This window comes from Lampetra fluviatilis, unplaced genomic scaffold (assembly GCF_964198595.1).
Source record: "Lampetra fluviatilis unplaced genomic scaffold, kcLamFluv1.1 SCAFFOLD_271, whole genome shotgun sequence".
NCBI lineage: Eukaryota > Metazoa > Chordata > Hyperoartia > Petromyzontiformes > Petromyzontidae > Lampetra > Lampetra fluviatilis.
The window spans coordinates 78,142-93,945 of record NW_027621309.1 but is presented as its reverse complement, the minus strand read 5'-3'; the positions used below and the strand labels follow the sequence as shown (position 1 = coordinate 93,945).

Here is a 15,804-nt window from a genome sequence, read left to right as displayed (position 1 = left end):
TGGGTGAGTGGGGTGGGTGGGTGGGTGAGTGGGTGGGTGGGTGGGTGAGTGGGTGGGTGAGTGGGTGAGTGAGTGGGTGGGTGAGTGGGTCGGTGAGTGGGTGAGTGGGTGGGTGGGGTGGGTGAGTGAGTGAGTGGGTGAGTGGGTGGGTGGGTGGGTAGGTGAGTGGGTGGGTGGGTGAGTGAGTCGGTGGGTGGGTGAGTGGGTGGGTGAGTGGGTGGGTGGGTGGGTGAGTGGGTGGGTGGTGGGTGAGTGGGTGGGTGGGTGGCGTGAGTGGGGTGAGTGAGTGAGTGGGTGGGTGGGTGGGTGGGTGGGTGAGTGAGGTGAGTGGGTGGGGTGAGTCGGGTGGGTGAGTGGGTGGGTAAGTGGGTGGGTGAGTGGGGTGAGTGAGTGAGTGGGTGGGTGAGTGAGTCGGTGGGTGGGTGGGTGAGTGGGTGGGTGGGTGGGTGAGTGGGTGGGTGGGGTGGGTGAGTGGGTGGGTGGGTGGGTGAGTGGGTGAGTGAGTGAGTGGGTGGGTTGGTGAGTGAGTGGGTGGGTGGCGTGAGTGAGTGGGTGGGTGAGTGGGGTGGGTGAGTGGGTGGGTAAGTGGGTGGGTGGGTGAGTGGGTGGGTGGGTGAGTGGGTGAGTGGGTGAGTGGGTGGTGGGTGGGTGGGTGGGTGGGTGAGTGAGTGAGTGGGTGAGTGAGTGGGTGGGTGGGTGGGTGGGTGGGTGGGTGGGTGAGTGAGTGAGTGGGTGGGTGGGTGGGTGGGTGAGTGAGTGAGTGAGTGGGTGGGTGAGTGGGTGGGTGGGTGGGTGGGTGGGTGAGTGGGTGAGTGAGTGAGTGAGTGGGTGGGTGGGTGGGTGGGTGGGTGGATGAGTGGGTGGGTGAGTGGGTGGGTGGGTGAGTGGGTGGGTGGGTGAGTGGGTGGGTGGGTGGGTGAGTGGGTGGGTGGGTGGGTGAGTGGGTGAGTGGGTGAGTGAGTGAGTGGGTGGGGTGGGTGGGTGGGTGGGTGGGTGGGTGCGGTGAGTGGGTGGGTGGGTGGTGGGTGGTGGGTGAGTGGGTGGGTGGGTGGGTGAGTGAGTGAGTGAGTGGGTGGGTGGGTGAGTGGGTGGATGGGTGGGTGGGAGAGTGAGTGAGTGAGTGGGTGAGTGAGTGAGTGGGTGGGTGGGTGGGTGGGTGGATGAGTGGGTGGGTGAGTGAGTGGGTGGGTGAGTGGGTGGGTGAGTGGGTGAGTGGGTGGGTGAGTGGGTGGGTGGCTGAGTGAGTGGGTGGTGAGTGGGTGGGTGGGTGTGTGGGTGGGTGGGTGGGTGGGTGGGTGGGTGGGTGGTGAGTGGGTGGGGTGAGTGGGTGGGTGGGTGGGTGAGTGGGTGAGGTGGATGGGTGGGTGAGTGAGTGGGTGAGTGGGTGGGTGGGTGGTGGGTGGTGAGTGAGTGAGTGAGTGGGTGAGTGGGTGGGTGGGTGAGTGGGTGAGTGAGGTGGGTGAGTGAGGTGGGTGGGTGAGTGGGTGGGTGGGTGAGTGGAGTGAGTGGGTGGGTGAGGTGGGTGGGTGGTGGTGATGAGTGAGTGGGTGAGTGAGTGGGTGGGTGAGTGGGTGGGTGAGTGGGTGAGTGAGTGGGTGAGTGGGTGAGTGGGTGGGTGGGTGAGTGGGTGGTGGGTGGGTGAGTGAGTGGGTGGTGAGTGGGTGGGTGGGTGGGTGTGTGGTGGGTGTGTGGTTGGGTGGGTGTTGTGGGGTGGGTGAGTGGGTGGGGTGAGTGGGTGAGTGGGTGAGTGGTGGGTGAGTGGGTGGGTGGGTGAGTGGGTGAGTGGGGTGGGTGGGTGGGTGTGTGGGTGAGTGGGTGGGTGAGTGGGGTGGGTGGTGGGTGAGTGGGTGAGTGGGTGGGTGAGTGGGTGGGTGGGTTGTGGGTGGTGGGTGTTGTGGGTGAGTGGGTGGGTGAGTTGGGAGGGTGAGTGGGTGGGTGGGTGAGTGGGTGAGTGGGTGGGTGGGTGGGTGTGTGGGGTGGGTGGGTGGGTGGGTTAGTGGGTGGGTGGGTGGGATGAGGGTGGGTGGGTGGGTGGGTGAGTGGGTGGGTGGGTGGGTGGGTGAGTGGGTGGGTGGGTGGGTGAGTGGGTGGGTGGGTGAGTGGGTGAGTGGGTGAGTGGGTGGGTGAGTGGGTGGGTGGGTGGTGGTGAGTGGGTGGGTGAGTCGGTGGTGGGTGGGTGAGTGGGTGTGTGGGTGGGTGAGTGGGTGGTGGGTGAGTGGGTGGGTGGGTGGTGTGTGGGTGAGTGGGTGGGTGGGTTAGTGGGTGGGTGGGTGGGTGAGTGGGTGGGTGGGTGGGTGAGTGGGTGGGTGGGTGGGTGAGTGTGGGTGGGTGGGTGAGTGGGTGAGTGGTGGGTGGGTGAGTGGGAGGGTTGAGTGGGTGGGTGGGTGAGTGGATGAGTGGGTGGGTGGGTGGGTGTGTGGGTGAGTGGGTGGGTGAGTGGGTGAGTGAGTGAGTGGTGGTGGGTGGGTGAGTGGGTGAGTGGGGTGGGTGAGTGGGAGGGTGAGTGGGTGGGTGGGTGAGTGGATGAGTGGGTGGGTGAGTGGGAGGGTGAGTGGGTGGGAGTGTGGGTGAGTGGGTGAGGTGGGTGGGTGTAGTGGGTGAGTGGTGGGTGGGTGGGTGGGTGGGTGAGTGGGTGGGTGGGAGGAGTGAGAGGGGTGGGTGGGAGTGAGTGGATGAGTGGGTGGGTGAGTGGGAGGTGAGTGGGTGGGTGTGTGTGGGTGGGTGAGTGGGAGGGTGAGTGGGTGGGTGTGTGGGTGGGTGGGTGAGTGGATGAGTGGGTGGGTGAGTGGGAGGGTGAGTGGGTGGGTGGGTGAGTGGATGAGTGGGTGGGGTGGGTGGGTGGGTGAGTGGGTGGGTGGGAGGGTGAGTGGGTGGGTGGGTGAGTGGGTGTGTGGGTGGGTGAGTGGGAGGGTGAGTGGGTGGGTGTGTGGGTGGGTGGGTGGGAGGGTGAGTGCGGTGGATGAGTGGGTGGGTGAGTGGGAGGGTGAGTGGGTGGGTGGGTGGGTGGGTGAGTGGGTGGGTCGAGTGGGAGGGTGAGTGGGAGGGTGAGTGGGTGGGTGTGTGTCTCCTCTCTGTCTCTCTCTGTGTCTCTCTGTCTCTCTGTGTCTCTCTGTCTCTCTCTGTGTCTCTCTGTGTCTCACTGTCTCTGTGTCTCACTGTGTGTCTCTCTGTGTGTCTCTCTGTGTGTCTCTCTCTCTGTGTGTCTCTCTCTGTGTCTCTCTCTCTGTGTCTCTCTGTGTGTCTCTCTGTGTGTCCTCTCTGTGTGTCTCTCTCTGTGTCTCTCTGTGTGTGTCTCACTGTGTCTCTGTGTGTCTCTCTCTGTGTGTCTCTCTCTGTGTGTCTCTCTGTGTGTCTCTCTCTCTGTGTCTCTCTGTGTGTCTCTCTCTCTGTGTCTCTCTGTGTGTCTCTCTCTCTGTGTCTCTCTGTGTGTCTCTCTGTGTGTCTCTGTCTGTCTCTGTGTCTCTGTGTCTCTGGTGTGTGTCTCTGTGTCTCTCTGTGTGTCTCTGTGTCTCTGTGTGTGTCTCTGTGTCTCTCTGTGTGTCTCTGTGTCTCTCTGTGTGTCTCTGTGTCTCTGTGTGTGTCTCTGTGTCTCTCTGTGTGTCTCTGTGTCTCTCTCTGTGTCTCTCTGTCTGTCTCTGTGTCTCTGTGTCTCTCTGTGTGTCTCTGTGTCTCTCTGTGTCTCTCTGTGTGTCTCTCTAGGCGAGCACTCACCACACGATGGACGGTGTCGAGGTGAACGCTTCACTCGTCCTCTCTGTGTGTCTCTCTGTGTCTCTGTGTGTCTCTCACTGTCGTCTCTGTGTGTGTCTCTGTGTCTCTCTGTGTGTCCTCTGTGTCTCTCTAGGCGAGCACTTCACCACACGATGGACGGTGTCGAGGTGAACGCTTCTCTCGTCCTCTCTGTGTGTCTCACTGTGTCTCTGTGTCTCTCTGTGTGTCTCACTGTCTCTCTGTGTGTCTATGTGTGTCTCTGTGTCTCTCTGTGTCTCTCTGTGTGTCTCTCTAGGCGAGCACTCACCACACGATGGACGGTGTCGAGGTGAACGCTTCTCTCGTCCTCTCTGTGTGTCTCACTGTGTCTCTGTGTCTCTCTGTGTGTCTCACTGTCTCTCTGTGTGTCTATGTGTGTCTCTGTGTCTCTCTGTGTCTCTCTGTGTGTCTCTCTAGGCGAGCACTCACCACACGATGGACGGTGTCGAGGTGAACGCTTCTCTCGTCCTCTCTGTGTGTCTCTCTGTGTCTCTCTGTCTCTCTCTGTGTCTTTCTGTGTGTCTCTGTGTCTCTCTGTGTGTCTCACTGTCTCTCTGTGTGTCTATGTGTGTCTCTGTGTCTCTCTGTGTCTCTCTGTGTGTCTCTCTAGGCGAGCACTCACCACACGATGGACGGTGTCGAGGTGAACGCTTCTCTCGTCCTCTCCCGCGTGAGGGCGGCTCACGCGGGCGACTACTCGTGCATCGCCACCAATGACCTCAACTCCACCTTCCGCATTGTCCACCTCGCCGTGCTGTGTGAGGGACTCACCCACTCACCCACAGACTCACCCACTCACTCACTCACCCACAGACTCACTCACAGACTCACTCACCCACAGACTCACGCACTCACCCACAGAGACTCACTCACTCACCCACAGACTCACTCACTCACTCACAGACTCACTCACTCACTCACCCACTCACTCACCCACTCACTCACCCACAGATTCACTCACAGACTCACCCACAGACTCACTCACCCACTCACTCACCCACAGACTCACTCACCCACTCACTCACCCACTCACTCACTCACCCACAGACTCACTCACTCACCCACAGACTCACTCACTCACCCACAGACTCACTCACCCACAGACTCACCCACAGACTCACTCACTCACTCACCCACAGACTCACCCACTCACTCACTCACCCACAGACTCACCCACTCACTCACTCACCCACAGACTCACTCACTCACCCACAGACTCCACTCACTCAACCCACAGACTCACTCACTCACCCACAGACTCACTCACTCACCCACAGACTCACTCACCCACCCACAGACTCACCCACAGACTCACTCACAGACTCACTCACCCACAGACTCACTCACCCACTCACCCACTCACTCACCCACTCACTCACCCACAGACTCACCCACAGACTCACTCACAGACTCACTCACCCACAGACTCACTCACCCACTCACCCACTCACTCACTCACTCACTCACTCACCCACTCACTCACCCACAGACTCACCCACAGACTCACTCACAGACTCACTCACCCACAGACTCACTCACTCACCCACAGACTCACTCACTCACCCACAGACTCACTCACTCACCCACAGACTCACTCACTCACTCACCCACTCACTCACCCACTCACTCACCCACAGATTCACTCACAGACTCACCCACAGACTCACTCACCCACTCACTCACCCACAGACTCACTCACCCACTCACTCACCCACAGACTCACTCACCCACAGACTCACTCACTCACCCACATACTCACCCACTCACTCACTCACCCACAGACTCACTCACTCACCCACAGACTCACTCACAGACTCACTCACAGACTCACTCACTCACAGACTCACTCACTCACCCACTCACTCACTCACCCAAAGACTCACTCACTCACCCACAGACTCACTCACTCACTCACTTACCCACAGACTCACTCACAGACTCACCCACTCACTCACTCACAGACTCACTCACTCACCCACCCACAGACTCACTCACTCACCCACAGACTCACCCACATACTCACCCACTCACTCACCCACATACTCACCCACTCACTCACCCACAGACTCACCCACAGACTCACTCACTCACCCACAGACTCACAGACTCACTCACCCACAGACTCACCCACTCACTCACCCACATACTCACCCACTCACTCACCCACATACTCACCCACTCACCCACATACTCACCCACATACTCACCCACTCACTCACCCACAGACTAACCCACAGACTCACTCACTCACTCACTCACCCACAGACTCACTCACTCACAGACTCACTCACCCACCCACTCACCCACTCACTCACTCACTCACCCACTCACTCACTCACTCACCCACCCACCCACCCACTCACTCACCCACTCACTCACTCACTCACCAACTCTCACTCACCCACTCACCCACCCACTCACTCACCCACCCACCCACCCACTCACTCACCCACTCACCCACTCACCCACTCACTCACTCACCCACTCACCCACTCACCCACCCACTCACCCACCCACCCACCCACCACTCACCCACTCACCCACCCACTCACCCACCCACCCACTCACCCACTCACTCACCCACCCACCCACTCACCCACTCACCCACTCACCCACCCACTCACCCACCCACCCACCACCCACCCACTCACTCACCCACCCACCCACTCACTCACCTACCCACTCACCCACTCACCCACTCACCCACCCACTCACCCACTCACCCACCCACTCACTCACCCACTCACCCACCCATCCACCCACCCACCCACTCACCCACTCTCACTCACCCACCCACTCACCCACTCACTCACCCACCCACTCACCCAACCACCCACTCACTCACCCACCCACCCACCCACCCACCCACCCACCCACCCACTCACCCACCCACCCACCCACCCACTCACCCACTCACCCACCCACCCACCCACCCACCCACTCACCCACCCACCCACCCACTCACTCACCCACTCACCCACCCACCCACTCACCCACTCACCCACTCACCCACTCACTCACCCACTCACCCACTCACTCACTCACTCACTCACTCACTCACCACCCACCCACCCACCCACCCACTCACTCACCCACCCACCCACCCACTCACCCACCCACCCACTCACTCACTCACTCACCCACCCACCCACCCACTCACTCACTCACCCACCCACTCACCCACCCACCCACTCACTCACCCACTCACCCACTCACCCACCCACTCACTCACCCACTCACCCACCCACCCACTCACCCACTCACCCACTCACCCACTCACCCACTCACTCACTCACTCACCCACTCACCCACTCACTCACTCACTCACTCACCCACCCACCCACCCACCCACCCACCCACCCACCCACTCACTCACCCACCCACCCACCCACTCACCCACCCACCCACTCACTCACTCACTCACCCACCCACCCACCCACTCACTCACTCACCCACCCACTCACCCACCCACCCACTCACTCACCCACCCACCCACTCACCCACCCACCCACCCACCCACTCACCCACTCACCCACTCACTCACCCACCCACCCACCCACTCACCCACCCACCCACCCACTCACCCACTCACCCACTCTCACTCACCCCCACTACTCCCCCCCCTCACCCCCCCCCCCCCAGTCTCCCCAATCTCACTTGACCCCCAGTACCACCCCTTCTACTCGTGGATCTCCAACCCCGTGAACTTGACCTGCGAGTTCGAGGCCTTCCCAGCTCCCTCGGTGACCTGGACTCGGGGTGGAACTCGACCCTGGGGAGCTCCACCACCACTCGGAGTCGCTCGGAGTGTCACCCTCTCGCCCAGTCACGTGGTCAGCTACCTGGAGGTGATTGAGAGACTCACTCACTCAGAGACTCACTCAGAGACTCACTCACTCACTCAGAGACTCACTCACTCACTCAGACACTCACTCAGAGACTCACTCACTCACTCAGAGACTCACTCAGAGACTCACTCACCCAGAGACTCACTCAGAGACTCACTCACTCACTCAGAGACTCACTCACTCAGAGACTCACTCACTCAGAGACTCACTCACTCACTCAGAGACTCACTCACTCAGAGACTCACTCACTCACCCAGACACTCACTCAGAGACTCACTCACTCACTCAGAGACTCACTCACTCAGAGACTCACCCAGAGACTCACTCAGAGACTCACTCAGAGACTCACTCACTCACTCAGACACTCACTCAGAGACTCACTCACTCAGAGACTCACTCAGAGACTCACTCACTCAGAGACTCACTCACTCACTCACTCAGAGACTCACTCACTCACCCAGACACTCACTCAGAGACTCACTCACTCACTCAGAGACTCACTCAGAGACTCACTCACTCAAAGACTCACTCACTCACTCAGAGACTCACTCAGAGACTCACTCAGAGACTCACTCACTCAGAGACTCACTCACTCACTCAGAGACTCACTCAGAGACTCACTCACCCAGAGACTCACTCAGAGACTCACTCACTCACTCACTCAGAGACTCACTCACTCACTCAGAGACTCACTCACTCAGAGACTCACTCACTCACCCAGACACTCACTCAGAGACTCACTCACTCAAAGACTCACTCACTCACTCACTCAGAGACTCACTCACTCAGAGACTCACTCACTCAGAGACTCACTCACTCAGAGACTCACCCAGAGACTCACTCACTCACTCAGAGACTCACTCACTCAGAGACTCACTCACTCAGAGACTCACTCAGAGACTCACTCACCCAGAGACTCACTCACTCACTCAGAGACTCACTCACTCAGAGACTCACTCACCCACAGACTCACTCAGAGACTCACTCAGAGACTCACTCAGAGACTCACTCACCCAGAGACTCACTCACTCACTCAGAGACTCACTCACTCAGAGACTCACTCACTCAGAGACTCACTCACTCAGAGACTCACTCAGAGACTCACTCACTCAGAGACTCACTCACTCAGAGACTCACTCACTCACTCACTCACCCAGACACTCACTCAAAGACTCACTCACTCACTCACTCAGAGACTCACTCACTCAGAGACTCACTCAGACACTCACTCACTCACTCAGAGACTCACTCACTCAGAGACTCACTCACTCAGAGACTCACTCACTCACTCAGAGACTCACTCAGAGACTCACTCACCCACAGACTCACCCACAGACTCACCCAGAGACTCACTCAGAGACTCACTCATAGACTCACTCACTCAGAGACTCACTCAGAGACTCACTCACTCAGAGACTCACTCACTCAGAGACTCACCCAGAGACTCACTCAGAGACTCACTCACTCAGAGACTCACTCAGAGACTCACTCACTCAGAGACTCACTCACTCAGAGACTCACTCAGAGACTCACTCAGAGACTCACTCACTCAGAGACTCACTCAGAGACTCACTCACTCAGAGACTCACTCACTCACTCAGAGACTCACTCACTCAGAGACTCACTCACTCACTCAGAGACTCACTCACTCAGAGACTCACTCAGAGACTCACTCACTCAGAGACTCACTCACTCACTCAGAGACTCACTCACTCAGAGACTCACTCAGACACTCTCTCACTCAGAGACTCACTCACTCACTCAGAGACTCACTCACTCAGAGACTCACTCAGAGACTCACTCACTCACTCAGAGACTCACTCACTCACTCAGAGACTCACTCACTCACTCAGAGACTCACTCACTCAGAGACTCACTCACTCACTCACTCACTCAGAGACTCACTCAGACACTCTCTCACTCAGAGACTCACTCACTCACTCAGAGACTCACTCACTCAGAGACTCACTCAGAGACTCACTCACTCACTCAGAGACTCACTCACTCACTCAGAGACTCACTCACTCACTCAGAGACTCACTCACTCAGAGACTCACTCACTCAGAGACTCACTCAGAGACTCACTCACTCACTCAGAGACTCACTCACTCAGAGACTCACTCAGAGACTCACTCACTCACTCAGAGACTCACTCACTCACTCAGACACTCACTCACTCAGAGACTCACTCAGACACTCACTCAGACACTCACTCAGAGACTCACTCACTCAGAGACTCACTCACTCACTCAGACACTCACTCACTCAGAGACTCACTCAGACACTCACTCAGACACTCACTCAGAGACTCACTCACTCAGAGACTCACTCACTCAGAGACTCACTCACTCAGACACTCACTCAGACACTCACTCACTCAGACACTCACTCACTCAGACACTCACTCAGAGACTCACTCACTCAGAGACTCACTCAGAGACTCACTCACTCACTCAGAGACTCACTCACTCAGAGACTCACTCACCCAGAGACTCACTCAGACACTCACTCAGACACTCACTCAGACACTCACTCACTCACCCAGACACTCACTCAGACACTCACTCACTCACTCACTCAGACACTCACTCACTCACTCAGACACTCACTCAGACACTCACTCACTCACTCACTCACTCAGAGACTCACTCACTCAGACACTCACTCACTCACTCAGACACTCACTCACTCACTCAGACACTCACTCACTCACTCAGACACTCACTCACTCACCCAGACACTCACTCAGACACTCACTCACTCAGACACTCACTCACTCGCTCAGACACTCACTCAGACACTCACTCACTCACCCAGACACTCACTCAGACACTCACTCACTCAGAGACTCACTCACTCACTCAGACACTCACTCACTCACTCAGACACTCACTCACTCAGACACTCACTCACTCAGAGACTCACTCACTCACTCAGACACTCACTCACTCAGACACTCACTCACTCAGACACTCACTCACTCAGAGACTCACTCAGACACTCACTCACTCACTCAGACACTCACTCACTCACTCAGAGACTCACTCACTCACTCAGACACTCACTCACTCAGAGACTCACTCACTCAGACACTCACTCAGACACTCACTCACTCAGACACTCACTCAGACACTCACTCACTCACTCAGACACTCACTCACTCACTCAGACACTCACTCACTCAGACACTCACTCAGACACTCACTCACTCAGACACTCACTCAGACACTCACTCACTCACTCAGACACTCACTCACTCAGACACTCACTCACTCACCTAGACACTCACTCAGACACTCACTCACTCACCCAGACACTCACTCAGACACTCACTCACCCAGACACTCACTCAGACACTCACTCACTGAGTCACTCACTGAGTCACTCACTGAGTCACTCACTGAGTCACTCACTCACTCACTGAGTCACTCACTGAGTCACTCACTCACTCACTGAGTCACTCACTGAGTCTCTCACTGAGTCACTCACTGAGTCACTCACTGAGTCTCTCACTGAGTCACTCACTGAGTCACTCACTGAGTCTCTCACTGCAGGTGGACGCGCAGTCAGAGGGCGACTTCGGGCTCTACTCGTGCACTGCCGTCAACCCCCACGGTCGACTCCAACAGCGCGTCCACCTTCACATGGCCGGTCAGACATCTCACTCTGTCTGTCTCTGTCTCTCTGTCTGTGTGTGTCTGTGTGTCTCTCTGTGTGTCTCTGTGTGTCTCACTCTGTGTCTCTGTGTGTGTGTGTGTCTCTCTCTGGGTGTGTGTGTGTCTCTGTGTGTGTGTGTCTCTGTGTGTGTGTCTCTCTGTGTGTCTCTGTGTGTCTCACTCTGTGTCTCTGTGTGTGTGTCTCTCTCTGGGTGTGTGTGTGTCTCTGTGTGTGTGTGTGTCTCTGTGTGTGTGTCTCTCTGTGTGTCTCTGTGTGTCTCACTCTGTGTCTCTGTGTGTGTGTCTCTCTCTGGGTGTGTGTGTCTCTGTGTGTGTGTGTCTCTGTGTGTGTGTCTCTCTGTGTCTCTGTGTGTGTCTCTGTGTCTCTGTCTCTGTGTCTCTCTGTGTGTCTCTCTGTGTCTCTGTGTCTCTCTGTGTGTCTCTCTGTGTCTCTGTGTGTGTCTCTGTCTCTGTGTCTCTCTCTGTCTCTGTGTCTCTCTGTGTGTCTCTCTGTATCTCTGTGTGTGTCTCTGTCTCTGTGTCTCTCTCTGTCTCTGTGTCTCTCTGTCTGTCTCTCAGTGTCTCTGTGTGTGTCTCTGTCTCTGTGTCTCTCTCTGTCTCTGTGTCTCTCTGTCTGTCTCTCAGTGTCTCTCTGTGTGTCTCTGTGTGTGTCTCTCTGTCTCTGTGTGTCTCTGTGTGTCTCTGTGTGTGTCTCTGTGTGTTTCTGTGTCTCTGTGTCTCTGTGTCTCTGTGTGTGTCTCTGTGTGTGTCTCTGTGTCTCTGTGTCTCTGTCTGTCTCTCAGTGTCTCTCTGTGTCTCTGTGTGTGTCTCTCTGTCTCTGTGTGTCTCTGTGTCTCTGTGTCTCTGTGTGTCTCTCTGTCTCTGTGTGTCTCTGTGTCTCTGTGTGTCTCTGTGTGTCTCTGTGTCTCTGTGTCTCTGTGTGTCTCTGTGTGTCTCTGTGTCTCTGTGTCTCTGTGTGTCTCCGTGTCTCTGTGTGTCTCTGTGTCTCTGTGTCTCTGTGTGTCTCTGTGTGTCTCTGTGTCTCTGTGTCTCTGTGTGTCTCTGTGTCTCTGTGTCTCTGTGTGTCTCTGTGTCTCTGTGTCTCTGTGTGTCTCTGTGTCTCTGTGTGTCTCTGTGTGTCTCTGTGTCTCTGTGTGTCTCTGTGTCTCTGTGTGTCTCTGTGTGTCTCTGTGTCTCTGTGTGTCTCTGTGTGTCTCTGTGTCTCTGTGTGTCTCTGTGTCTCTGTGTGTCTCTGTGTCTCTGTGTGTCTCTGTGTGTCTCTGTGTCTCTGTGTCTCTGTGTGTCTCTCTGTCTCTGTGTGTCTCTGTGTCTCTGTGTGTCTCTGTGTGTCTCTGTGTCTCTGTGTCTCTGTGTGTCTCTGTGTCTCTGTTTGTCTCTGTGTGTCTCTGTGTGTCTCTGTGTCTCTCTGTGTCTCTGTGTCTCTCTGTGTGTCTCTCTGTGTCTCTGTGTCTCTGTGTGTCTCTCTGTGTCTCTGTGTGTGTCTCTGTCTCTGTGTCTCTCTGTCTCTGTGTCTCTCTGTCTGTCTCTCAGTGTCTCTCTGTGTGTCTCTGTGTGTGTCTCTCTGTCTCTGTGTGTCTCTGTGTGTCTCTGTGTGTGTCTCTGTGTCTCTGTGTCTCTGTGTGTGTCTCTGTGTCTCTGTGTCTCTGTGTGTGTCTCTGTGTCTCTGTGTCTCTGTCTGTCTCTCAGTGTCTCTCTGTGTCTCTGTGTGTGTCTCTGTGTGTCTCTGTGTGTCTCTGTGTCTCTGTGTGTCTCTGTGTCTCTGTGTGTCTCTGTGTCTCTGTGTCTCTGTGTCTCTGTGTGTCTCTGTGTCTCTGTGTGTCTCTGTGTGTCTCTGTGTCTCTGTGTGTCTCTGTGTGTCTCTGTGTCTCTGTGTCTCTGTGTGTCTCTCTGTCTCTGTGTGTCTCTGTGTCTCTGTGTGTCTCTGTGTGTCTCTGTGTCTCTGTGTCTCTGTGTGTCTCTGTGTGTCTCTGTGTGTCTCTGTGTCTCTGTGTCTCTGTGTGTCTCTGTGTGTCTCTGTGTCTCTGTGTGTCTCTGTGTGTCTCTGTGTCTCTGTGTGTCTCTGTGTCTCTGTGTGTCTCTGTGTCTCTGTGTGTCTCTGTGTGTCTCTGTGTCTCTGTGTCTCTGTGTGTCTCTCTGTCTCTGTGTGTCTCTGTGTCTCTGTGTGTCTCTGTGTGTCTCTGTGTCTCTGTGTCTCTGTGTGTCTCTGTGTCTCTGTTTGTCTCTGTGTGTCTCTGTGTGTCTCTGTGTCTCTCTGTGTCTCTGTGTCTCTCTGTGTGTCTCTCTGTGTCTCTGTGTCTCTGTGTGTCTCTCTGTGTCTCTGTGTGTGTCTCTGTCTCTGTGTCTCTCTGTCTCTGTGTCTCTCTGTCTGTCTCTCAGTGTCTCTCTGTGTGTCTCTGTGTGTGTCTCTCTGTCTCTGTGTGTCTCTGTGTGTCTCTGTGTGTGTCTCTGTGTCTCTGTGTCTCTGTGTGTGTCTCTGTGTCTCTGTGTCTCTGTGTGTGTCTCTGTGTCTCTGTGTCTCTGTCTGTCTCTCAGTGTCTCTCTGTGTCTCTGTGTGTGTCTCTGTGTGTCTCTGTGTGTCTCTGTGTCTCTGTGTCTCTGTGTGTCTCTGTGTCTCTGTGTGTCTCTGTGTCTCTGTGTCTCTGTGTCTCTGTGTGTCTCTGTGTCTCTGTGTGTCTCTGTGTGTCTCTGTGTCTCTGTGTGTCTCTGTGTGTCTCTGTGTCTCTGTGTGTCTCTGTGTCTCTGTGTGTCTCTGTGTCTCTGTGTGTCTCTGTGTGTCTCTGTGTCTCTGTGTCTCTGTGTGTCTCTCTGTCTCTGTGTGTCTCTGTGTCTCTGTGTGTCTCTGTGTCTCTGTGTGTCTCTGTGTGTCTCTGTGTGTCTCTGTGTGTCTCTGTGTCTCTCTGTGTCTCTCTGTGTGTCTCTCTGTGTCTCTGTGTCTCTGTGTGTCTCTCTGTGTCTCTGTGTGTGTCTCTGTCTCTGTGTCTCTCTGTCTCTGTGTCTCTCTGTCTGTCTCTCAGTGTCTCTCTGTGTGTCTCTGTGTGTGTCTCTCTGTCTCTGTGTGTCTCTGTGTGTCTCTGTGTGTGTCTCTGTGTCTCTGTGTGTGTCTCTGTGTCTCTGTGTCTCTGTGTGTGTCTCTGTGTCTCTGTGTCTCTGTCTGTCTCTCAGTGTCTCTCTGTGTCTCTGTGTGTGTCTCTGTGTGTCTCTGTGTGTCTCTGTGTCTCTGTGTCTCTGTGTGTCTCTGTGTCTCTGTGTGTCTCTGTGTCTCTGTGTCTCTGTGTGTCTCTGTGTCTCTGTGTGTCTCTGTGTGTCTCTGTGTGTCTCTGTGTGTCTCTGTGTCTCTGTGTGTCTCTCTGTCTCTGTGTGTCTCTGTGTCTCTGTGTGTCTCTGTGTGTCTCTGTGTCTCTGTGTCTCTGTGTGTCTCTGTGTCTCTGTGTGTCTCTGTGTGTCTCTGTGTCTCTGTGTCTCTGTGTGTCTCTGTGTGTGTCTCTCTGTCTCTCTGTCTCTCTGTGTGTCTCCCCACAGAGTGTCCCGGAGTCCCCGTGTCTCTCCGCTTGCTCGAGTGCCACCACCGCGAGGTCCACGTCTCTCTCTGTCTCTCTGTCTGTCTCTCAGTGTCTCGCTGTGTGTCTCTCTGTCTCTGTGTGTCTCTGTGTGTCTCTCTCTGTCTCTCTGTGTGTCTCTCTGTGTCTCTCTGTGTCTCTCTGTGTGTCTCTCTGTGTCTCTGTGTCTCTCTGTGTCTCTGTGTCTCTCTGTCTCTCTTTGTCTCTCTCTGTCTCTCTCTGTCTCTCTGTGTGTCTCTCAGTGTCTCTCAGTGTCTCTCTGTGTGTCTCAGTGTGTCTCTGTGTGTGTGTCTCTCTGTCTGTGTGTCTCTCTGTCTGTGTGTCTACCCACAGAGTGTCCCGGTGTCCCCGTGTCTCTGCGCTTGCTCGAGTGCCACCACCGCGAGGTCCACGTCTCTCTGTGTCTCTGTGTGTCTCTCTGTGTCTATCTGTCTCTGTCTGTGTGTCTCTCTGTGTGTCTCTCTGTCTCTGTGTCTCTATGTCTCTGTGTCTCTGTGTCTCTGTGTGTCTCTGTGTGTCTCTCTGTGTGTCGCTGTCTCTCTCTGTCTCTCTCTGTCTCTCAGTGTCTCTGTGTGTCTCCGTGTGTCTTTCTCTGTCTCTGTGTGTCTCTCTATGTATCTCTTAGTGTCTCTGTGTGTGTCTCTCTGTCTCTTAGTGTCTCTTAGTGTCTCTCTCTGTCTCTGTGTGTCTCTCTGTGTCTCTCTGTCTCCGTGTGTGTCTCTCTGTCTCTCTGTGTCTCCCTGTCTACCACAGAGTGTCCCGGTGTCCCGCTGTCTCTCTGTCTCTCTTAATGTCTCTCTGTGTGTCTCTGTGTGTCTCTTAGTGTCTCTGTGTCTCTGTGTGTGTCTCTCTGTCTGTCTCTCAGTGTCTCTCTCTGTCTCTCTGTGTCTCAGTGTCTCTCTCTGTCTCTCTCTGTCTCTCTCTGTGTCTCTGTGTGTCTCTTAGTGTCTCTGTGTGTCTCTCTGTGTCTCT

General features: G+C 55.6%; 1 protein-coding gene across 1 annotated transcript in view; it reads left to right on the top strand.

The window, feature by feature from the left end:
• LOC144955069 (neural cell adhesion molecule 1-like) overlaps positions 1-15,804 on the top strand; it is a 72,496-nt gene that overhangs the window by 10,613 nt on the left and 46,079 nt on the right. Inside the window, exons 5-7 of the mRNA XM_078885417.1 lie at positions 4,361-4,508; positions 7,393-7,598; positions 11,153-11,249. Of these exons, the coding sequence (XP_078741543.1) occupies positions 4,361-4,508; positions 7,393-7,598; positions 11,153-11,249 (451 nt within the window). The remainder of the gene's footprint in view (positions 1-4,360; positions 4,509-7,392; positions 7,599-11,152; positions 11,250-15,804) is intronic.